The sequence below is a fragment of the Ambystoma mexicanum genome, chromosome 13, assembly GCF_040938575.1.
Source record: "Ambystoma mexicanum isolate Mex_15411 chromosome 13, UKY_AmexF1_1, whole genome shotgun sequence".
NCBI classification, from domain to species: domain Eukaryota; kingdom Metazoa; phylum Chordata; class Amphibia; order Caudata; family Ambystomatidae; genus Ambystoma; species Ambystoma mexicanum.
Genome location: NC_090938.1, coordinates 745,834,309 through 745,858,261, shown reverse-complemented (window position 1 = coordinate 745,858,261; position 23,953 = coordinate 745,834,309). Strand labels below are relative to the sequence as shown.

The 23,953-nt window shown below is 47.6% G+C and overlaps 1 protein-coding gene across 3 annotated transcripts in view; it reads right to left on the bottom strand.

The window, feature by feature from the left end:
* The window catches only part of LOC138521884 (E3 ubiquitin-protein ligase TRIM39-like), a 167,729-nt gene that overhangs the window by 81,427 nt on the left and 62,349 nt on the right, over positions 1-23,953 (bottom strand). For all 3 annotated transcript variants that reach the window (XM_069635046.1, XM_069635048.1, XM_069635047.1), the window contains 2 exons: positions 21,298-21,528; positions 12,789-12,811 (listed from right to left, as the gene is read on the bottom strand). In XM_069635046.1, the coding sequence (XP_069491147.1) occupies positions 12,789-12,811; positions 21,298-21,528 (254 nt within the window). The remainder of the gene's footprint in view (positions 1-12,788; positions 12,812-21,297; positions 21,529-23,953) is intronic.

Sequence of the window (23,953 nt, the reverse complement as noted above, 5' to 3'; positions counted from 1 at the left end):
ACTCTCTACATTCTGATACATTTTGAATGAGAGACCCGCGGGGAGGAGAGGGTGGGCTGGGGAATCTCAACATTCTGAATGAGAGACCCCCAGAGAGGAGAGGGTGGGCTGGGGACCTCTACATTCTGATACCTTTTGAATTAGAGACCCTCAGGAGGGAGTTCAGGAATCTCTACTATCTGATACTTTTTGAATGAGAGACCCCAGAGAGGAGAGGGGGGCTCAGGAATATCTACTTTCTGAACATTTCTGAATGGGAGACCCCCAGGGAAGAGAGGCTGGGCTCAGGAATCCCTACCTTCTGATACATTTTGAATGACAGACCCCCGGCGAGGAGAGGGTGGGCTTGGGAATCTCTGCATTCTGATATATTTTGAATGAGAGACCCACGTGGAGGAGAGAGTGGGCTCAGGAACCTCTACATTCTGATACATTCTGCATGAGACCCCCAGGCAGGAGAGGGGGGGGGGCTCAGGAATCTCTACTTTCTTATACATTTTGAATGAGAGACCCCTGGGGAGGAGTGGGTGGGCTCGGGAATCTCTACATTTGGATACATTTTGAAGGAGAGCCTCCCGGGGAGGAGAGGGTGGGCTAGGGAATCTCTACATTTGGATACATTTTGAATGAGAGCCACCCAGGAGGAGACGGTGGGCTCGGGAATCTCTACATTGGGATACATTCTGAATGAGAGCCTCCCGGGGAGGAGACGGTGGGCTAGGGAATCTCTACATTTGGATACATTCTGAATGAGAGACCCCGGGGGAGTAGAGGGTGGGCTCGGGAATCTTTACATTCAAATACATTTTGAATGAGAGCCTCCCGGGGAGGAGAGGGTGGGCTGGGGAATCTCTACATTCTGAATGAGAGACCCCGGGGGAGTAGAGGGTGGGCTCGGGAATCTTTACATTCGAATACATTTTGAATGAGAGCCTCCTGGGGAGGAGAGGGTGGGCTGGGGGATCACTACAATTTGAATGTGAGACCCTGGGGGAGGAGAGGGTGGGCTGGGGAATCTCTACATTTGGATACATTCTGAATGCGAGACCCCAGGGGAGGAGAGGGTGGTGTGAGGAGTCAGGAATGAGAGTCGCATACAAGTCAGCCATGTTTTGGGTTAAAGACTTTTATTGAAAATAAGAGGGTTGGGAAAAGGCTCCTGTGACCCAGCACTAAGAGGAATTTACCTACTCAAAACCAAAACTAAGGATCTGTCTGTCAGGATGTCAAAACAAAACTGCCCAGTGTCCAAATCTCTATTCTGACCCTCACACTAAAACTAAACTCTAAGGTGAAAAAGTGATTTGTCTTTAACCTTAAGTGATTTGAAAAAGTGTTAATAAAGTAAGAGGACTTAAATAAAAAGTTCCTTCAAGGATGACGTTCTTGACTCCAGAGGGTAATTCCCTTTCCCTGGATTCTTCTTTACTCCTTGAGGGTGTTTCACACACAACTGTTCTTTGGGTCTCTCATTGCCACGTATAACACTTGCACAAAAACAGATTGGTTTCAAAATCTTGGTTTCTTTCAAAAACAGTTCTTTGGGCCTCTTCTGGCCAAGCACAACATTTGCACAATAACTGTTGGACTTCACAATTGTACTTTCTCTCCAGACCAACTGTTTGGGCCTTTTTTTGGTCCAGGGCAGCACTTGCACACTGTACTTGTTTTACTTAACAACAGTTCTTTGGGCTTCTTTTGGCCAAGTACAATGCTTGCACACCAATTTTGATTTACACACTTCAATTTGCCTGGCATACTCCCCTGCCAGGACCTCTGCTTTATACACTTGAGATTGCCTGGTGTACTCTCCTGCCAGGACTTCTACTTAATCGGGTCTTCTGCCCGTTCCAAAAGCTGCTTGTATATGATATTGGATAATGTATCTTCTTGATATATCATCTTTGTTCTGCTCTTTTCATATTGACACTGTGTGCATTTAAACGTTAGAAAGGGGTTTATTTTCGATTTAAATGCCCTTTCCTCAACATGTCATCTCTTTGCTTTCTCTCAGGTATTGAACCTTCAATTGTTCGCTTTCGGCGCTCTCGCTGACACGCCTCAGTGTCCCTGTTGCTCTCAGGAGGACTCACCGGTCTCTGTAGGCGTTGGTTTCTTCTCTTGTGGGCAGCAGGTAAAGGAATCCCTGCAGATCCCCTCTCATGTTCTGCTTTCCTTCACTCGGCGGTCCTCCGTGGCTTCCACTCGACACACCTGCTGTTTTCTCGGCTCTGGTAAGCAGAATACTGCTGTTCACCTTCTGAGAACGCCCAGGAATTCTTCACCGGCTCCAAGCATTCTCACAGCATCCCACGGCTTAGCAGTTCCTTCTTCCCCTGGTGGTGCACAGCCTGGCCCCACCATACCGGTTCTGGCTTCTCGACATGCCGCATCGTGCAGAGAGGTGCAACGCTCTCTCGCCAGTCGCCACAGCAGCTGCCTTCCATTCTCAGTTTGGGCTGCTTGAATTTCCCGGGCACAGGTGTGTGTGCGGAAACACTTGAGCGCTCACTATGTTCGCAGTCTTTCCTATTACACATTGCTCAATCTCTCCTCTTCTTCGTCCCAGTACTTCGTGAACTGTGGGAATAGAAGTCCAATGATTGACTTATGGATTTTGGATGAGCATTAAAAGGTTTTGATGGTAAGTCACTACTGATGGACTGATAAGTGGAAATGAAAAAAGTAATTCCATCAGATTGACAAGGTTGGTTCACATATCTAATCAAAGGGGTTTCCCTGCTCTTCATGGGAAAGGGAGTGGAAACATGGCAATAAGCCATGAGGGTTTCAGACATGGGGAGGTTATTCTTAAGGGAACATGGGGAATACCATGTCTCACCAGATGGAGCCATGACAGCTCACGAAAGGCTGTCTCCTCCCATGTGATCCTCCCTCATATTGCTGCCCCCAGGGTCAGGATCAGATAGCGGCTGCAGTCCCCTTGCCACATGAGAGGAGGTTACCGCCGGGAGATCAGTGATGACTCCACCGGAATAATCACATACCCTTCCCCTACAGTCTGGGTTGTCCCTCTGGAACACACCAGTGTTTCCCTTAGGAGTTCTTAACCTGATCCCTATTTGGGCCACCTGCGAGATCCATGGGTCGAACTGAGGCACACTGCTCCCTATAACTATTTGGGCTGGTAAGTTGGAAAGTATCGCCACTATCAGATATAGTTCTCTTCCCAAGAGTGTGACTTGGATTTGTGTCAATAGGCGATTTTCAATATGGCCATGGACACAATCAACCTCATCTTTTCCTAACTTCTTCCACTCCCTGGGAATCTTACGGTACATCCCTTATTTCCACTGTAGAGTTGGGCCCAAATCTTCCTTTTTATTAAGAATGGCGTGGACTCTATATATGGTGTTCTCCCTGGTATAGAGCGAAATGGTGGCTCCCTTCTTTGTGTTTCTCTTTCCCTTCCTGCCATTCTTCCTGGGATTCTTAAGTTCCTCGATCTGGGCATAACAGACCTGAATATAAGTTAGCCCAATAGCCTAACTGCTTTTGTCTGAGGTTAGTGGTGATGGTACAAGTACATTTTCGGGGGACAATGTCTTACGGAGTGCCTGTATTCTCCACAGGAATAATATATACGGTGTGGAGTTGGGGATGGTATTATCAGATCCTCAGTAGGATCTACTAGGAAAGGGTTGCCCCGGCGATAGATGTTCTCGAGTCCTTGGCCGATCCAGGTGTCTCTAATCCCTGTAATTTATAGAGGAGTGTCCTTGGGGTGAATGGTTCTTGCTCTCCCTGTTCTGAAAGGCAGTATCCTGGAGGGAATCCACATTCCTGCCATGAGGGTTCTGGTTCACTCAAGGAAATGAGAGACTAGCCAGGTGGTATTTTTTCCCCCTCCTGCTCTACTAGGAACCGAGGATCAGATATGGCCTCTGTTCACTTATTCCCAAAAGTAGGCGGAGGGCTTTCCGTTTGTCAGTGAGGACTGATGGCTCTGATAAAATACCTCTCTTGGGTTGTGGCATTTGTTCACCTTCTTCCCCGAAGGTATCGGGATGCCCGTTCTGGGGAGAAAGCGATATGTCTGGGGTTTTGGAGATCCTATCGTGTTTTGCCTTTAAGGGATAAGAAGTTGTCGGAGAAGATGCAGTAATGGGAGAGTTGTTCTTGCCCCTAGTAGAGGCTCCATCTAAGCTTTCAGTAGATTGGAGGGGAGGTTGAATTACCGTTACCAGTGACTCATGTTCCTAGTCTCCTCAAAGTACAATGTTGTTCTCTTCTGGCCCCCAGATTTTATAAGGTTATTATTACATTTGTCTAAGGACTTTGAGACTCTATGCTCTAGATTTACCAGGTTTTCATTTTCCAGAGGAGAGAAATCTTTCACAGATATACTGTGTCGGAAAGTCCGGTATTCTCCCACACTGACTCACCTTTGATCTGCTCACTTTCGACCTCCCCTTCCAAGTGATAAAGAACATTTTCTGAGGTTTCGCTCTTCCTAGATGAGCTCCCACAGTGTTCTCCCTTGGTTTCTCTATTTGTCTCCCCGATGGGCTGTTCTCATAAGATTTCATATACTAGGTTCCACACTATTTCCCCCTGCTGATCTTAAATCGGAGTTGAAGAGAAATTTAAGAAAACAAATTTCAGCTCTTCTCCACAGGAGAGAAGGGGTAGTATTTTCATCTCTCTTTCCCTACGAGATATAACATAGATGGCACAGTTGGTAGGGAAACGTATCTGTAAATCCACAGAGGTTATTGCTTTCTCTCTTCCCTGCACCAGATATTCCTGGGGACAAAATAGATGGTAAACGTTCCCCTCCATGGTCTTCCTTATGGGGGGGAATGGCCTGTGAGGTCAGTAAGCGGAAGTGACCCCTATCCGGTAGCCTAAGTGGTTATGCGGGTCATGGTCGCTTAGTTGACTATGATCTAGTTGTCTTGCCCCTTTAGAGTGGAATGGGTTGGTCTCGTAAGTAAATGTCCTACTGGTGGAAAGGGTGATGTTAATAATTCCGGGCCTCTTTATCAGTGGACTAGAGGTCAAGTGATATTCTTTATTATTCAGGTTGGATCACCAGTTTGTGTCAACTGAGCCCAATCCCATTCCTTACACCATATGTGAGGAATCAGGAATGAGAGTTAGACATAAGTCAGCCATGTTTTGGGTTTTAGACCTTTATTGAAAATAAAAGGGTTGGGAAAAGGCCTCTCAGACCCTGCAATAAGAGGAATTTCCCGACCTAAAACCAAAACTAAGGATCTGTCTGTGTCAGGATGTCAAAACAGAACTGTTCAGTGTCCAAATCTCTATTCTGACCCTCACACTAAAACTAAACTCTAAGGTGAAAAAGGGAATTGTCTTTAACCTTAAGTGATTTGAAAAAGTGTTCATAAAGTAGGAGGACTTAAGTTCCTTCAAGGATGCAGTTCTTGACTCCAGAGGGTTATTGTTATGGACTTGATCTTGATGGTCGTGTAGATTAGTAATGCCTCTGTCCCCAAGTACCACACAGACAACAAGATAATCAGTGTCTGTGCAATCTTTGAGGCCACAGGTTGTTTGTTGTGAGCCGTCAGGTCTGGAACCGGGAACAGCCAGAAGGACCCCTGGAGCGCTGCAAGGCAATGAGTGATTATCAAAACAATGTGCGTTTACAACAGTGAGGACCCAACTAGGAAAAAGGAGCACCGCTTACCTAGAGTCTAAGAAGTGTTACCCCGATGGATAGTGGGGCCCTGGACGGGGCTTGGACTTCCAATAGCAGAGGGTTGGGCTTGGGATGCGAGATTCTGTGGATGGGCGCACACCAAGGTTAGAGGCAAATCCAGGTTATGCATCCAGGCGAACGCCTTGCAGGGGCCGGGGACCAAAGTACCAAAACACAAGGAAGATCTTTGAGGCAGTCCAAATTTCAAGTCCGAGGTCGTAGGAAAATGCAAGCCAAGGTTCAAAGGTACCAGGGATGTAGACTAATCAATCCGGTAAACAAATCCGAGGTCGTAACAGTGTTCAAGCCAAAGTTCACAAATGCCAAGGGTTTAGACAAGAGCAATCCAGTAGACAAATTCCGAGGTCGTGCAAAATTCATAGAAGTCAGGTTCAAAAACAAGAGCCGTACAGTACTGTAAGTTTTCAGCTGTGAAGCAACGCTTCCGTGTTCCCGGCCGCTTTTGAACCCTTGAGAGAATATCACGTGATGCGTGTCAAGCGTGTCACGTGATGCGGAGCGTTGTCGCCACGTGATTCCTCGCTAGCCACCTCATGTGATGCGTGACCGTGTTGGCCCTCTCACGGGACGCGAGGATCGTCTAAAACGATGCGGATTGTTACGGGCTGCCAGTGGGAGTCTCCATTGCAATTTCCAGCGCTGGGATGGCCGGTAAACCCCTGGTCCAAACAGTGTCCTGGTATGGCGGGTAAGATGATGCAGTTTCCGACTGCCAGAGTGCACACACGGAATCCCCTGATGGTGTCTCATGGCAGAGACCGGGCGTGCGGAGGGAGTAGGAAGAGGGTGTGCGAGAGAAGGCGTGACAGTTATTCCCTTCCCCTGTATTCTTCTTTACTCCTTGAGTGTGTTTCACACACAACTCTTCTTTGGGCCGCTCTTGGCCACGTATAACACTTGCACAAAAACAGATTGGTTTCAAAATCTTGGTTTCTTTCAAAAACAGTTCTTTGGGCCTCTTTTGGCCAAGCACAACATTTGCAAAATAACTGTTTGACTTCACAATTGTACTTTTCTCTCCAGAACAATTCTTTGGGCCTTTTATTGGCCCAGGGCAAAACATGCACACTGTACCTATTTGACTTCACAATGTTGGCTTGTTTCAGAACAGTTCTTTAGGCCTCTTTTGGCCAAGTACAATGCTTGCATACCAAACATGTTTTACACACTACAGTTTGCCTGGTATACTCACCTGCCAGGACATCTGCTTTAAACACTTAAGTTTGCCTGGTGTACTCTCCGGCCAGGACTTCTACTTCATACACTTGAGATTGCCTGGTGTACTCTCCTGCCAGGACTTCTACTTCATACACTTGAGATTGCCTGGTGTACTCTCCTGCCAGGACTTCTACTTCATCGGGTCATCCTTCTGTTCCAAAAGCTGCTTGCATATGATATTGGATAATGTATCTTCTTGATATATTATCTTCGTTCTGCTGTTTTCATATTACACTGTGTATATTTGCACGTTAGAAAGGGGTTTATTTTCGATTTAAATGCCCTTTCCTCAACATGACCATCTCTCTGCTTTCTCTCAGGTATTGAACATTCAATTGTTAGCTTTTGGCGCTCTCGCCGACACGCCCTGGTGTCCCCATTGCTCTCAAGAGGACTCACTGGTCTCTGTAGGCGTTGGTTTTGTCTTTCACGGGCGGCCGGTGAAGGAATCGCTGCAGTCTCAATCTCACGGTCTGCTTTCCTTGGTTCAGAGGGTCTTTCTCGGCTGCCACTCGGCACGCCTGCTGTTCTCTCAGCTCCGGTAAGCAGAATACTGCTTTTCACCTTCTGTGAACGCACAGGAGCTCCTCACCGGCTTCTGGCATTCTCGCAGTGTCCCATGGCTTAGCAGTTCCTTCTTCCTCTGGTGGTGCAACGCCTGGCCCCACCACACCGGCTCTGGTCTCTAGTCCCTCCGCCTCGCGCATAGAGGTGCAACACTCTCTCACCAGAGGGTGGGTCAGGAATCTCTACCTTTAGATGATAGATTCTGTGTGAGAGACTGCCGGGGAGCAGAGGGTGGACTCAGGGATATCTACATTCTGATGCATTTTGAATGAGAGACCCCCAGGGAGGACAGGGTGTGCTCGCAAATCTCTACATTCTGATACATTCTGAATGAGAGACACCCCAGGGAGGAGAGTGTGGGCCTGGGAATCGCTACAGTCTGATACATTTTGAATGAGAGACCCCCAGGTATATCTACATTCTTATGCATTTTGAATGAGAGACCCTTGCGGATTAGAGGGTGGACTCGAGAATGTCTACACTCTGAATGAGAGACCCCCGGGAAGGAGAGAGTGGGGTTGGGAATCTCTACATTCTGATACATTTTGAATGAGAGACCCCCGGGAAGGAGAGAGTGGGCTCGGGAATATCTACATTCGGATACATTTTGATGAGAGTCCCCCGGGGAGGAGAGGGTGGTGTGAGAAACCTGAAGGTGTCTCACTTATTAGTCCCCGGGGATCTGTCATCCAGGTGGCCAGAACGTGGCCATCGCTATGGGATCCAGTTCCTGGGGGTGGACCAGTGCAGGAGGATCACCTGGGTGAGGGGTCTTCGGGGAGTGGAAGTGGGACACTGAAGGGTGAGATGCGGTATCCCCTTCCTCATAACACCTTTTCCCCATCCTACTCTGTAGGATATCTAGAAACTCAACCCCCCACCCCCTTTTTGACACACACTTTCTCACAGACCGATTACCATCAAAGACAAGGGACTAACAGCCGTATACCTGACATGTCCCAACACAAGAGTCGGGCAGAGTCAGGCAATTGCTGCTAATTACACACACACCTGACTGCCTTTTCCCTTCCCCATAGGGATAAAAGGCAGAGCACGAGAACACACTCTAGGCAAGGCCAAAAGCATGAGGAAGCAGCGATTCCAGGACGGCAGTTCAAAAGAAGGAGAAAGGCGGCGAGACTTGAAAGGACGTCAAGGAGGGAGTTGCCTTTGCCCTTTTCAACCCAGACCAGCAAAGCCTCTGACAAAAGAAATATAAGACTGGAATTGCAGCTGGAGAATGGTGTGACGGATGTCAGCGGTACATGGAACCCTCCCGCACTGATTGCAAAGGCGGGGAGACGAGGTTGCCATTGTGGTACCGTCCTTGACTCCAGCGGCAAAAGAAACACCAACGAGTTCAGCACAGTCGGTGATTCGGTAGAACCGGATAGGGGGCCGGACTGTGTTAGGCTCAAGGTTGCAGTGGCAACATTAAGAAGATTAAAGCTACAAAGTTCTTTTGTGATCGAACTTGGTACCAGAGATAGAATGGTCTGGCGTCACGTGGGCACTCGTTCGGAGGCCTCTGGCTGTTACCACCTGTCCTGAACAAAGAGACTGTGTTGAACGGAAAAGGTATAGAAACAACAAGTACCAAGATGCCATAGGGAAGGCCGACGTAAGGTGTCATGGTGGTCATACAAGTGTCCAGCCAAATCCCTTGTACAATCGAAAAAAGTCCTTGACAATTTGATAAATGTTTAAGTATCCGAGGGAATTGTGAAACAGGCGTTTGCGCCCGACTGAGGAAAACGCTGTAGCAAACCCGTGGGTGTGTGAAACCCGCACTTGTCAGACACTAAGAGCGACCCAGCGAGACATGATTGCCCTTCGGAAGTCTCTGTGAGTGAAGTTGGCAAGTGCTTTGGAAGGTCTGAGCCCGGATGAGGGGGACCTAAACTAGCTGGATGTTTAAAAAGACATTGAGACTCTCTGATATTACAGGTAAAGAGATTTTGATTGAAAATGCAGCAGATTGTCATGACAAACGTGAACCCGACTGAGGGATGTCCACAGTGAGTGGTTGGTCTGAGCCCGACTGAGGGAGGCTAACATTGTGAGAAGGATCGGAGCCCGGCTGAGGGGGATCCACGGGTGAAGAGTAATTGCCCGACGTAAAGAGAAATAGAAGGAACTTTTATTTTGTCATTTTGTGATACATCAGGCCCAATGAAGCCAGAGACTTTGCATGAAAGATTCTCGGACACCGACGGTCCTGATATAAAAATAAAAGAAACTGTAACCTTGTGCTGGAGAAGCGCAGGAGTGTGCTGTGCTCACGAGTCCCGTCTTGCCCCGTGCTAGAAAACGTGGGAAGAGAGACCCCGGCAATAACATCCTGACTTTTCATTTTGTGAACACTTCTTTCTTTCTTGTGAACATTATCCCACACATATTTTCTAACATAGCAGTAAGGATTGGCAATAGGTTTCTTGGTATAGGCCTTTTTTATTTGATTAGACTCCACTTGGACAGTATTATTATCATTTGATGGTCATAGCTTGCTCCCATTTTAGATTTATGTTTAGATAAGGCATTTATCTCACCCATTGTACAGTTTAATAAACACACTTGAACTGTGATCACTTGTGTCTTTCTTGCTTTGATACCATGCCTTTCTTACAGTGGGTACAGGGATCTCTACATTCTGATACATTCTGAATGAGAGACCACCTGGGAGGAGAGGATGGGCTCGGGAATCTCTACATTCTGATACATTCTGAATGAGAGACCCGCGCAGAGGAGAGGGTGGGCTCAGGAATCTCTACATGATACATTCTGAATGAGAAACCCCCGCAGAGGAGAGGGTGGGCTCAGGAATCTCTACATGATACATTCTGAATGGGAGACGCCCGGGGAGGAGAGGGTGGGCTCAGGAATCTCTACATGATACATTCTGAATGGGAGACGCCCGGGGAGGAGAGGGCAGGCTCAGGAATCTCTACATGATACATTCTGAATGAGAGACGCCCGGGGAGGAGAGGGTGGGCTCAGGAATCTCTACATGATACATTCTGAATGGGAGATGCCCAGGAGCAGAGGGAGGGCTCAGGAATCTCTACATGATACATTCTGAATGAGAGACGCCCGGGGAGGAGAGGGTGGGCTCAGGAATCTCTACATGATACATTCTGAATGGGAGATGCCCAGGAGCAGAGGGAGGGCTCAGGAATCTCTACATGATACATTCTGAATGAGAGACGCCCGGGGAGGAGAGGGTGGGCTCAGGAATCTCTACATGATACATTCTGAATGAGAGACGCCCGGGGAGGAGAGGGTGGGCTCAGGAATCTCTACATGATACATTCTGAATGGGAGACGCCCGGGGAGGAGAGGGTGGGCTCAGGAATCTCTACATGATACATTCTGAATGAGAGACCCCCGTAGAGGAGAGGGTGGGCTCAGGAATCTCTACATGATACATTCTGAATGGGAGATGCCCAGGAGCAGAGGGAGGGCTCAGGAATCTCTACATGATACATTCTGAATGGGAGACGCCCGGGGAGGAGAGGGTGGGCTCAGGAATCTCTACATGATACATTCTGAATGGGAGACGCCCGGGGAGGAGAGGGTGGGCTCAGGAATCTCTACATGATAGATTCTGAATGGGAGACGCCCGGGGAGGAGAGGGTGGGCTCAGGAATCTCTACATGATACATTCTGAATGGGAGACGCCCGGGGAGGAGAGGGTGGGCTCAGGAATCTCTACATGATACATTCTGAATGAGAGACCCCTGGGGGGGAGAAGGTGGGCTCAGGAATCTCTACGTGATACATTCTGAATGGAAGATGCCCAGGAGGAGAGGGAGGGCTCGGGGATATCCACATTCTGATAGAATTGGGGGGTACAGGGAGGATTGCCCCCTTTTGTATTGCTTCACTTTCATATCTTTATGGTTAAATACTAATGGCGAGATTTGGGGGGGGTCGACTTTTTGGTAAATTAAGTGTAAGTATATGAGGTCGAGATTTAGGCAAGTGATCATTTCAATACGACTTTTAGGGCAGGTGAGATTTTAGTAGGTGATTAAAAGACGGATCACTTTTTGACATATATTTTTCATTGTATTTGTTTACTGGCGCTTTTTCACTGAGGTGGGGGTTGGAAGGGGAAGGGTTGGCGGGCTGGGGGATCAGGGATATTAATGGGCCTCCACCCATCTTTTACAGAAAGAAACAGTGAAAATCAAATCAGTGATGAAAAATGCCTGGTAAAAACACATAGAACCCACAGGGGTGGAATTTAACTTCACAATTCCTGGGAATAGAGCAGTGCCTTTAAAAGATACCGCTCTCTTCCAAGTCATTCCCAGGAAAAAACTGCCAGGGACATTTTCATGGACACTAACAGGGAGAGCTAACTTCCAATTAACTATCTGAAGCGACAGGGAAAGTCTTAAGGGGGCACTAGATAACTTAGTGGCCTGCAGAGGACTATTTGTTAGAACCTCTGGCCCAAAGAAAGTGCTGTTAATAACAGTGGTACTGGAAGTAGTGTCTCTGATTCCAGTGGTAGGGTGGCTGTGCACTATAATGGAATGGACATACTAAGTATTGGAGGGAAATACCCCACTCCCTGTCCCCTTGCTGGGGCTTAACCCCCCCCCTCCCATCCCCCACATTAAGCAAAGCTGAAGACATCTCTGGGATGTCTGCACAAGAGCAAGTCTTCCAGTGACCAGAGGCCATGCTTTAGGCACTCTGCTCAGCAGGCTTTTTAGGGCAGCTAGGCTGACCTCTGGGATGGTCAGTTTTTCCACAGTTCCAGCAGGTGCTGGGGAATCTGGGAATTACTGAGGAACCACCACTCACCTTTGCGTTAGTGGTGCCATCCTTCTTTTTGGACCCCCCACAAGGGGTTACCCACTTCTACTTTGAGGCCCTGTAAGAAGGGTGAATGTTGGCCTGCCGTACCTGTCCCCTGATCACTGTGGTTAACTCTGTGAGAGACCCACACGTCAGCCATCTTTGCTAGTTCCCTTGGATCACTGATGATGGAATTAGCTAAGTGCTAATGCATGTCAGGGAAGCAAGCATACAGAGGGTATATAGGGTTATACAGAAGGCGGGCCCTGCACTGTGAGCTTAGAGAGAGAGAGTGAGAAGCTTGCAAGCGGTAATGTAAAACCCAGAGTCTCTATTTTTAAATCACACATAGAAATGTTAAATCTCCCAGAAGTTAAGATGGAGCTGGGGTCTGTAGTGTGTAATAAATGTGAGGAACAGAGGACATCCACCGGGATAAAAGTGAGTCCACATTGAGGGCACATCAAGGCAAGAGGAGACGTACCTTCTCAAGACACTCTTCACATCCTAGAGAGAGAAAGAGAAAGAGGACAAGATAAATAGTCATCCCACATTGCTCTCAGCATTGATTCCATTTTACAGAGACCCTGAGCTGTGATTCAAGGAAAGAGTTAGGTCGCTGCATTATCTAGTCTAGGAATCAGTTGAGCCTTCTGCGAGGTTTCTGGTCAGACAATGTTTGTGCTGGGAACTAGAGCCACTGTGAATGAAAAGTGGGGGGGGGGTAACATTTGGCTCGGACAAGGGGCCCAGAGCCTGACATTACTGGGGTATACAAACAAGGCATTAACTGCGATTAGTTGGCATTACTGAGAGGTGCTGAGGTCGCACTTTGCATCTGCAGCACCTACACAAATGGGAATGAACATGACATACAGTGACTTTACAGGCATGCCAGGCACTAACTGGCATTAGAGGAGTTTGAAGCTGCACTTTGCATATAATGGAAACAACTGCACAAATGTGAGACTGCACATACTGCACTCAGCATTAGAGGGCATTACTGGGGCGTTTGGACTAGACTAGCTGTCATAGAGCAGCATTCGCTGACCTAGCTCTCTCTCTCTCTCTCTCTCTCTCTCTCTCTCTCTCTCTCTCTCTCTCTCTCTCTCTCTCTCTCTTTTTCTCTCTCTCTCTCTCTCTCTCTCTCTCTCTCCCTGTCCAGTTCTGTGATTGTGCCGCTCTTTGCAGGGTGGTGTGACAGTGGGCGAGAGCAGTTTTTCATGCTGTCCCTCTCTCGGAGGTGTATTGTAAAGTGCACTCTCTTGGTTCTCTCTGTCTGACAGTGTGGTGTGCTCACTCTGGTTCTCTCTGTCAGTGTAGTTTATCCCTCGGTTAGAGAACAGAACCTGCAAGATAGCACTAGTGCAGTCTGGTGTGCACTCTCAGTGTCATTGTGGTCTAGTTTTCTCCCTCCTTCTGTCTCTATGTACCTCCATCCCTCTGCTTCCCTGTCCCTTTCACCCCCCGCATCCTCCCCTACCAGTCCATTTCTGTCCCTCCCTAACACTCTCCATCCCCCTTTACCTCCATCTTTCCCCATTTGTCCTTGTCCCCCTGTCCCTCTACCTCTATTCCCCCTTTCTCTCTGCCCCCTCTCTCTTTCCCTTGTCCATCCTTCTCTCCCCCTCTCTCTTTCTTGATGGATTATGTTATGTGTGTGATTTGTACAGCGCTTACGGCCACACTCGGGCATCAAAGCACTTGCTAACTTGACCCCCGGTTTGAGGACCAGAGAATGTTCTCAGTTTATCGTGGAAGACCAACAGCAAGCTTGCTGTCCTTATTCTAGAAGCAGAGAGTTCACAGCCTGGCCACCTGTACTTGGTAAGAGCTGCCCATAGCATTTATTCCATTTAAAAGACAGAGTTGCAGCCAGATATTTGTCAATTGAGCGAAGGTGCCACGGTATTTCACCCCATTCTGCCCTGCAGGGTAGGAGCAAGAGGTGAGACATCCTCTCATTTCAGAATATCCCTTCATAATAGTAGAACAAGCATTAATAAAATATAGTGCCTTGAAGGGGATAAGCAAGTGATGTTCCTATATTGTATTCTGTGAGGATATGGCAAACATTACTTAATGTAATCGTATTTCTGATGCTTTTACCTGCTTAGATTCACATGCTATGCATAGTCTGACATCTAGTGGTAGTCGCAGAGTATTGAATGACTTGTTTTCAAAATTCAAAACGGGACGTCGACTGGGCGCGTTTGTAATAATATCGCTTGTGTGACGTGTACTGTACCATGGTCCTTTATGCTTCGAGATCCCTCAGATTGCTTTTTTTCTGACATGAGGGAGCATGAAGTGTTTGCGCGAGTACAACAAAGTCAAAGTATAAAAGATAAAGGTGAAAGACATCTATGAACCATGAACTCCAGGAGGGGAGGAAGGCTGGGCACATGTGAATCTAAGCAGATACATGCATCAGAAATACGATTACGGTGACTAATGTATGCCTTCTGAGGCTTGTGGATCTGCTTAGAATCACAAGCAATGCATAGATTAGCGAGCAGTACCTGGAGGAGGTGGGTTGTGTGAAGGTACAGTGGCAAATAGATGTCTTAATACCGCTTGACCCACCTATGAATCTGCTTTAGAGTGTGTGTCTAAGCAGTAGTGTTGTGTGAATGGAACTCCAAGTAGCAGCTTTGCAAATTGCATCTAATGGAACATTTGCAATGAAAGCTAGAGTAGCCCCTGTGCCTCGAGTAGAGTGGGCTCTCGGTGTGAAAGGTAAGGATTTTTTTAGATAGTGAGTAGCAAACTTGGATGCATTGGACTATCCATTTTGAGATAGCGGATTTAGAGACATGATCTCCTCTACCAGATGCTATGGAAACAAAGAGCTTATCAGTTTTTTGTAGGGGTTAGGTCTTGTTTAGGTAGTGTGAGGGGTCAGAAATGTGAGGTGGACAACTTTTAGATCATTTTTCAAACAATGCCGTTTTATTCAATCAAAAGTGCAAACCAACGCCTCACTTGCCCTACTATAACAGGGATTTCTCTGCCTACATAAACTAAGGAAAACACTCTAGCATAACATTTCTGGCCCTCAGACTTATACATAAACAAGAAAACATATGGCAATACTTGTATTAGCAACACATTCAAGTCTTTGATTGTAACCTCAGCGAATTCCCCTTCCCCAGGTTTTAAGTCAAGGTTAGTTCCGTTGAATAACACAAAACAACAAAAAAATCCAGGGTTGAAGCAAAGTTCCAACACAGTTTCTGGCCAAGTCAGTTTGTTAAGAAAAACTTCCAACGCTCCACAGTTCAACACAGAAAAGATCATTTTCCTCCAGGAAATGCACAAGTCAAAGTTCCTTAAACAGTACCAATGGGATTCTTGGTTAGGATGTTTTCCGTCACAATTTAGTTGATTCCCAAAACACAGTTTAGTTGAAATCTCATCACAGTGCTTCTCTCTCAGCACCATGAAACATAACCACTTCTTTGTCAGGATAAGGCCACAGTGTTTCTCTCCTAACACCGTGAGCAACACCTGCTTCCTTCACAGTACATTCAACTTCTGCCCGGGTCACTTTATACCAGGACTTCCACTTCCACCTGGGTCACTTTATACCAGGACTGCAACTTCCACTTCTGCCTGGGTCACTTTATACCAGGACTTCCACTTCTGCCTCGGTCACTTTATACCAGGACATCCACTTCCACTTCTGCCTGGGTCACTTTATACCAGGACTTCCACTTCCACTTCTGCCTGGGTCACTTTATACCAGGACTTCCACTTCCACTTCTGCCTGGGTCACTTTATACCAGGACTTCCACTTCCACTTCTGCCTGGGTCCCTTTATACCAGGACTTCCACTTCCACTTCTGCCTGGGTCACTTTATACCAAGACTTCCACTTCCACTTCTGCCTGGGTCACTTTATACCAGGACTTCCACTTCCACTTCTGCCTGGGTCACCTTATACCAGGACTTCCACTTCTGTCTGGGTCACTTTATACCAGGACTTCCACTTCTGTCTGGGTCACTTTATACCAGGACTTCCACTTCCACGTCTGCCTGGGTCACTTTATACCAGGACTTCCACTTCCACTTCTGCCTGGGTCACCTTATACCAGGACTTCCACTTCTGTCTGGGTCACTTTATACCAGGACTTCCACTTCTGTCTGGGTCACTTTATACCAGGACTTCCACTTCCACTTCTGCCTGGGTCACTTTATACCAGGAATTCCACTTCTGCCCTGGTCACTTTATACCAGGAATTCCACTTCTGCCCCGGTCACTTTATACCAGGAATTCCACTTCTGCCCTGGTCCCTTTATATCAGGAATTCCACTTCTGCCCTGGTCACTTTATACCAGGAATTCCACTTCTGCCCTGGTCACTTTATACCAGGACTTCCACTTCCACTTCTGCCTGGGTCACTTTATACCAGGACATCCACTTCCACTTCTGCCTGGGTCACTTTATACCAGGACATACACTTCCACTTCTGCCTGGGTCACTTTATACCAGGACTTCCACTTCCACTTCTGCCTGGGTCACCTTATACCAGGACTTCCACTTCTGTCTGGGTCACTTTATACCAGGACTTCCACTTCCACTTCTGCCTGGGTCACTTTATACCAGGACTTCCACTTCTGCCTGGGTCACTTTATACCAGGATTTCCACTTCGACTTCTGCCTGGGTCACTTTATACCAGGACGTCCACTTCCACTTCTGCCTGTGTCACTTTATACCAGGACTTCCACTTCCACTTCTGCCTGGGTCACTTTATACCAGGACCTCCACTTCCAACCCATCCTATGTTTTAGGATGCTCCGAGGTCCAAACTCCCCCACGCCCCCTTTTTACAAAAACACTGGACAGAGGATGACTGGCAGTAACAACATCCACTTACACACATCATACTGGACCTGTCCCGCTAATCGGGCCAGGCAAAGTCAGGCACTCGATGCCAAGTGCATACACCTGATACCCATTAGCTCTCCTCACATGAATAAAAGGCAGCACCCAAAGACACACTCTGAGCAAGGCAGAACACGAGTACGAGCAGGGCTTCTGGGAAGAAGGCAAGCCTACTGGAGCAGAACGACAGACCGAGGGATGGAAGCAGTGGGTCAGAAACCCCAAGAGTTCCTTACCAGAGGTTGTTGCCTCCGACAGGCCGCGGACAACACGTGGAGAAGGCCAGATCCCACAAGTGAAGATTGCATTGTGTTCCGAGGCTGCCAGAGACCCTCTCAGAAGAGACGCTCACAGCCGGTGAGTTTGGAAAGCAATCTGAAAGACCAGTGTGTGTTAGAGGTTTTTGAAGTGGCAACATTTACCGCAAGTGGAGGCTGTGCGCGTGTGAATGAAACGCGAGAAAAGGCAGACCTCTGAATGAACTTTAAAGTGAACAAGTAGCTGCGAAGACTGCGATACTAAGGAACGGAGTGGTCTGGTGAAAGGAAGTAGCCCACTCGAAACTCGCTGTTACAAGTGAACTGTTTGAAACATAAGCGTATGATCAGCAAAAGTGAAATAAAGAAGAGAACTCCCAGAGAAAGGGAGGAAAGTGAAAGTTGAACTGTGAACATTTAGTCGAAGTGGTCCTTGCGAAGGTCATAGTTAAATTCATCGCACAATCGAAAGTCTTCGACTTGCTTGAATTGAAGAGACATTCTGAATAGGGGTCCGAGCCCGACAGAGGGAGACCCAAAGTGAGACAAACATGGGGAAGGGAACCACATTGCTTGTTTGGGTGGAACTATATTCTGAAAAGGGGTCTGAGCCCGACAGAGGGAGACCCGAAGTGAGACAAGCTTGGGGAAGGGAGCTTCCTTGCTTGTTCGCGTTGAATTACATATGTTGAGGGGTCCGAGCCCGACAGAGGGAGACCCGAAGTGAGACAAGCTTGGTGAAAGGAGCCCCTTACTTCTTTGTGTTGAACTTTAATTTTTGTGAGTTCTGAGCCCGGCGGAGGGGGACCTTCGGGAACTGTTTTTGATGAAACCTTGTTTTGAAGCCAAAGAAAAGAGACTTAAACGTGGAAGGCCAGGCGGGCCTCGATCGACGTGGTGAAATGTTTACTGTGATAGAAGCTGAGCCAGAGTGTGTCATCCTGCCTACAGGGACAGCCTTATTCCATGAGGTTTAACATGGGGAGGAGAGCTCGTTCAACCACACTTACTTATTTCAACATTGATTTTCCTTTCGCATACATTTCTTCTTTTTACACTTTTGTACAAAGAATAGGGCAGGCATTAGGTTTTGTTAACATAGGCCATTTTGATTTGACAGACTCCACTAGGACTGCGTTATTAATTATTTGATGGTCGAGACGACTCCCATCTTAGTTATAGGGCAGACTAGGAGTTTCTCCAACCCCAACCATTTCAATAAAGGTTTTACAAATTGTACCCATTGTGTCAGTGTCATACTTGTGATACCATGTCTCCCCTACAGCAAGCAATGTCTCTTTATCTCCTGAACATCAACTTACTTATAGGGACATCTTTTCAACCACTCTTGTCTTTTTGTTAACCCACAAGCCAAGTACTTTCAATTCAACCTCTATTGGCTTTGGCAATGTTAGTTCATGACTAGTTGCTGTTCCGTTCACACCATAGTCATTCATTTACAAGCTCTACCTTTAAAGATGTTATTTTAGCCTCTTTTCCTCTGCTAGCAACAGTTACTCTCAAAGAAACCTTTACTTAGCTTCTTTTGGCTGAGGGCAAAGCTTATCCAACTCTTGGCTTATTGTAATGCTTGTTTCCTTAACACTCGGTTTCACAGGATACAATGTTATTGTGACTTTACTCAGGTTTGGTCTTTGTGTTAAAATCACTTTTAGGCACACGCAACTATTATTAACTTTGTTAAAGCAGTTTTTTATAATGTTCAACACCTCCTTCCACAGCGTATTCATCTATACGCGAGTGCTACAATTGTTGCACTCCATTGTCTGACACGATCCGGTCAGCTTCAGTCAATTTCACTCCCTTGCAAATGAAAGCAACTGGTTACAGTTGCCTGCTTGACAATGCCTGAAGGCTTGAGAACGCGCACAAACACTCACCGGCTTCTCGGGCCCCTGTCACTGGCTGCTGGACTTCTACTACAGTCGTTTTCCCGACTCAGCATACTTCCCTCTGCAAGCTGCCTTCGGTCCCACCACAGAGGCGCAGAGTTCGCTCTCCATGACCCCCTGCAGCATGCCAGCCTCCAGGCACTGTCTCTGCATGCATCTTGCTGCGAAATCTCTCAAATCAGGTTCACATGGGGGAAAGCTTTCAAATCTTAAGCTTCCAGCTGTGCAACCTCTGCAATCCAGGCTTGGGGGAAAAGGACCAACTCAGGACTAGTAACTGAAGAAATCCTGGTGTCCTTTCTTTCCTCACACTTCTGTGGATTCTGCCAGCAACGTGCTTTCCTCTGCCACTTTCTACTGCCCCAGCTGCTTCTGCTGCAGCTACAACTGCTACTGCCCCTCCAGCCACAATCATGACTAATGGCCTGCACAAGAGGGAGCTTTTTAAGCCTCTCAGCCTCCCTCGGGTGTGCTGTTAAGCCTAATTGCCTGACCTTCAGGTCTGCATTGCTCTTCAGCCCTCTTCTTCATCCAAGTACTCTTGGGATTATGGGACTTGGAGTCCCAAACAGCAAAGTTAGTTCTAAATGGTGATTTTCCATTTTTGACTTTAGAACTATTTTGCTTATACATTTTTACAAATGCTTCATCCTTTTTCTTCACAGAAGGGAAAGGCAGTTCATGTAGGCCACCATTTACAGGTTTCCTTTCTCTGTACCTTTGATATGATATGATATGGCATTTGTAACACGCCTATACACAAGTGTTTCAAGGCGCGACGAGGCAGGGAGGGGGGACAAAGGGAAGACAGACAACGATCTTACTAGGGCAGGTGTCATTCAGATCACGCAAGTGCATGGGAAGAGGGGAAGGGAAAGTGCAAGGGGAAGGGGAGAGGGGGAAGTGCCGTACAGGGGTAGTAGAATAGCAAGATAAATAATAAAGGGCCAGCTGGTGGCAAGTGCAAGGTAAGTGCAGAAAAGTGCTGGGAGGGGGGCTTTAGGGATGCAGAGACAGTCCCGCAGTGCAGGGGTTGCAAGGGAGGCAGTGCAGGGGGCAAGTGGCTGGGCCAGGTACCGAGATCAGTGAGAGTGGCCCAGTGCAGATTCAGTGCAGTTTCAATCAGGAATTTAGCAGGGGAGAGGGGGAGAGAAAGCAGAAGCAAAGAGGAAGGTTTTGAGGTGCTTCCGGAACCAGAGATGGTTCTCCTCAAGTTTCAGGGAGGCAGGAAGGCTGTTCCAGAGGGAGGCCCCTGCCGCAGAGAGAGATCTACCCCCAACTCGTTGCTTGGAGAAGCGGCTGACCCTGAGGGAGTAGGAGGCGGATGAGCGAAGAGCTCGAGAAGGAAGATATTTAGGAAGAGAGAGTTGAAGGTATTTCGGCCCCAGGCCCCAGAAGGCTTTGTGGACAATGCAGAGGGGTTTGAACTTAATCCTCGCAGCCACTGGGAGCCAGTGCAGAGATTTCAGTCCTGGAGAGATACGGTCTCTGGGCTTGAGGCCAAGGACAAGTCTCGCAGTCCTGTTCTGGATGAGTTGCAGAGGGCGGAGAGTAGAGGCAGGCAGATTTAGATAGAGGCTGTTATAGTAGTCCAGCTTAGAGAGAACCAGGGCTCTGGAGACAGTGAGCTTCTGGGGTAAGGAGAGGAAAGAAAGAATACCTCTGAGGAGGTGCAGCTGGTAGTGTGACTTCTTTGAGATGTCAGAAATGTGAGGAGAGAAGGAGAGTGTGGAGTCGAAGATGACCCTGAGGTTTTTTGCCTGGCAGGTAGGAGCAGGAAGAGGGCCAAGTGAGGCCGGCCAGAGAGCTGCAGGGAAGAAGGGGGGTTTTTAGTTACTCCCTGTCCTGCTGCTGATACCTCTGTTCTATCTCTGGGATCAGGCCCCTGTGGGTGGATTGCTGCTCTAGTTCTATAGGTTTCTGATCCCCTCTCACCTTGAGTAGATCCACGTGCTGCTGCTGGCACTTCCACTCCAGCTCTGTTATCAGGTCCCTGTGGGTGCTTTGCTGCTCCTCCAGTCGGGTCAGTTTCTCCTGAATCATCTTCATCTTCTCCTCTTGCTCCTTCTCCAGTCTGCTGAGCAGCTGCTGTTTCTCCTTCTCCAGAAACTGCTTCAGATGCTCAAATGTACTAAGGATGCTCTCTCTCTGCTTCATAATGTTTCCCTTAAAAATAGATTTAAACAAACAATAGACGCATTATATGTCTGATTATTATATTAACTATCATAACATATCTTACATATAACACCTGTAGTGGTTCCCTCTCAATAACTCTTAAAATCATAAATCTAACACACATGAATTACTGATTGGCAATGATTATTTTTTATAAACCAGTTTTTTCCATATTCCAACATTATTCCTCATATCCTTGTTCAAATACACATTTTTCTTACGGTTGACCATTCGTCCTATCCCATTCCTCCTTACTCTCCCTCATTTTACCCCCTTCCTTCCTTTGCCCTCTATCCCCTGCCTCACCCCTCCTGTAGTATCTTGTACCGATGTGCCCCTTCTCTCAGGCACCCATGTCCCATTTCCCCCATATCTTCTCACACTTCCTCATGGACCCCCCCCCCCCATTCCTGTATGTGATCTGCTCCATTCTGCTGCAATGGTCCATTCCAATCTGTCATGTTCCCAAAGTGGGCATTTCCTAGGTCTCCCATTTTGCCACTAGGTCCCTTTTTACAACCATCGATGGTATGCGTATCAGTGTCTCTTCCCTCTACTTTCTTCAATCTCCCCTCTTATATGCAGTAACATCATCTTAGGTGATGGTACATTGAACCAAAAAGTAGTCTACGTGAGACATCGAGTCGTGTGCTCAGGAATAGTACGAGAACTGTCTTTTACCGGAGTGTAACCCTCTCCAGACATCCCGTAATCCTGTTGCCTCCAAAAAGGTCACCAGCTTGGTGCGCGTCTCCTCCCCTCCCGGGAGTTGCCCCCATCTGAAAACATCTATTCGCCCGTGAAGGACGTCAGTAAAGTCACCTCTCACTATGGTTACATTTGCACCATGTGTTGCCAGTATCGCCTGTATTTTGATAATTAAGTCTGGTTGTAATGGTGGAGGTGCGTAAACGTTCAGTATGGTAATTGCTTCCCCCGGTAATTCCCCTGGTCACTACCAGACATTGTCCTCCCCTTCTCTCTCCACTTGACCCAACTGGAATGGAATGCTATGACTGATGTAGACTGCCACCCCGCTGGAGCCTCTGTAGTATCCTGCATGTTCTACTAACGTGTATTGATCCCTGCCCAGAAACCTACACTCTGAGCCATCAAGTGCATTTCCTGCAATAGTAATATGCAGGCTTTCTGCCTCATCAAATACTTTGTCATCAGCCCCTCTCTTAATCTCATCATTTCGGCATTTCACAATCCTACATTCTCCTTGCATCGTTCCGTGTAGTGTCATTTGCCTCTGCGTTGTCCTTTCCCAGGTGTGAGATCCCTTGCCTTGTTGTTAAGTCAAGATGTATATACCGAACTTCATGTGTGCATGTCTAACTACCCATATTCTCTCGCTCCCTGCCCCTTGACCCCTCGAACAAACCCAACAACATCCCTCCTGCACCCTATACTTCCCCCCAACTTGAAGCATCTGTTGACCCCAAAACAACTATCGCTCGTCCCAACCCTTGATAGGGGCCTCTGGATTTGCAAGGGGGGCTGTGCCTGCTGGCCGCTCTACCCGAAGTCTTGAATTTTACCAACTTGAGTCTGTTGCTTATTCACTGTTGTTGCTCTCATGCTCCCCCTCCCCACTCCACCCCCCTCCTGGGACCACTTCAATGTCAATTATTTGCAGTCTATCTTGCATATCTGCTGTTTCCTGACTTACAACTGCTTTTCCCTTCTCCCTGAGGGGGCCATTTCTGTTCCTGCATTTTAGTTTTGCCCCTTCTGCTTTATCCATTGCTGCGGGCCGATTGTTTCTGTCCAGTCCCATGCATCAGTAGGGCGTTTGAAGAGCCTAACTCCCTGAGGGCTGCAGTGTTGCTGGATAGATTGTGGCATACTTCATTTCTTTTTCCCCTAGCTACCTGTGCACTGCGTCAAAGGATTGCTGCGCGTTTTGTACCGCTTTGGTGAAGTCGGGGTATAGTGCAATCCTTGCCCCATTATACTCCAGAGTTCCCTTCTTTCATGCTGCTTGTAAGATTACATCTCGATCGCTGTAATTTAACAGTTTGGCAATGATTTGTCTTGGTGGGGTGCCTCGCAGTGGCTCCTTACTTGGTACTATGTGCCCTTTCAATTGAGAAACAATTAGACAGCCCATGTGGGCCCATCTTTCTTCCATCTGCTGCGTCCTTTTCTACATTTTTATCATGTGTCAACGTGGTCATAACATCTTCGACAGACGATATACGCTCTTCCGCTTCTCCTACTCGCGGCGCTGACACTTATGCAGGTACTATCTCCGGAGACTGACATCCAGACCTACTGAATCTATCCTTTGCTCCAGCTGTGTCTTTGCCTCGTGTACGGCTCTCAAGATTTCCTGGGTAGCCTGAGATTCTGCATTTCCCCTGTCCTCCATTGTCGACTATGGTCTTGTCTCCGGTGCTTGTTGTGT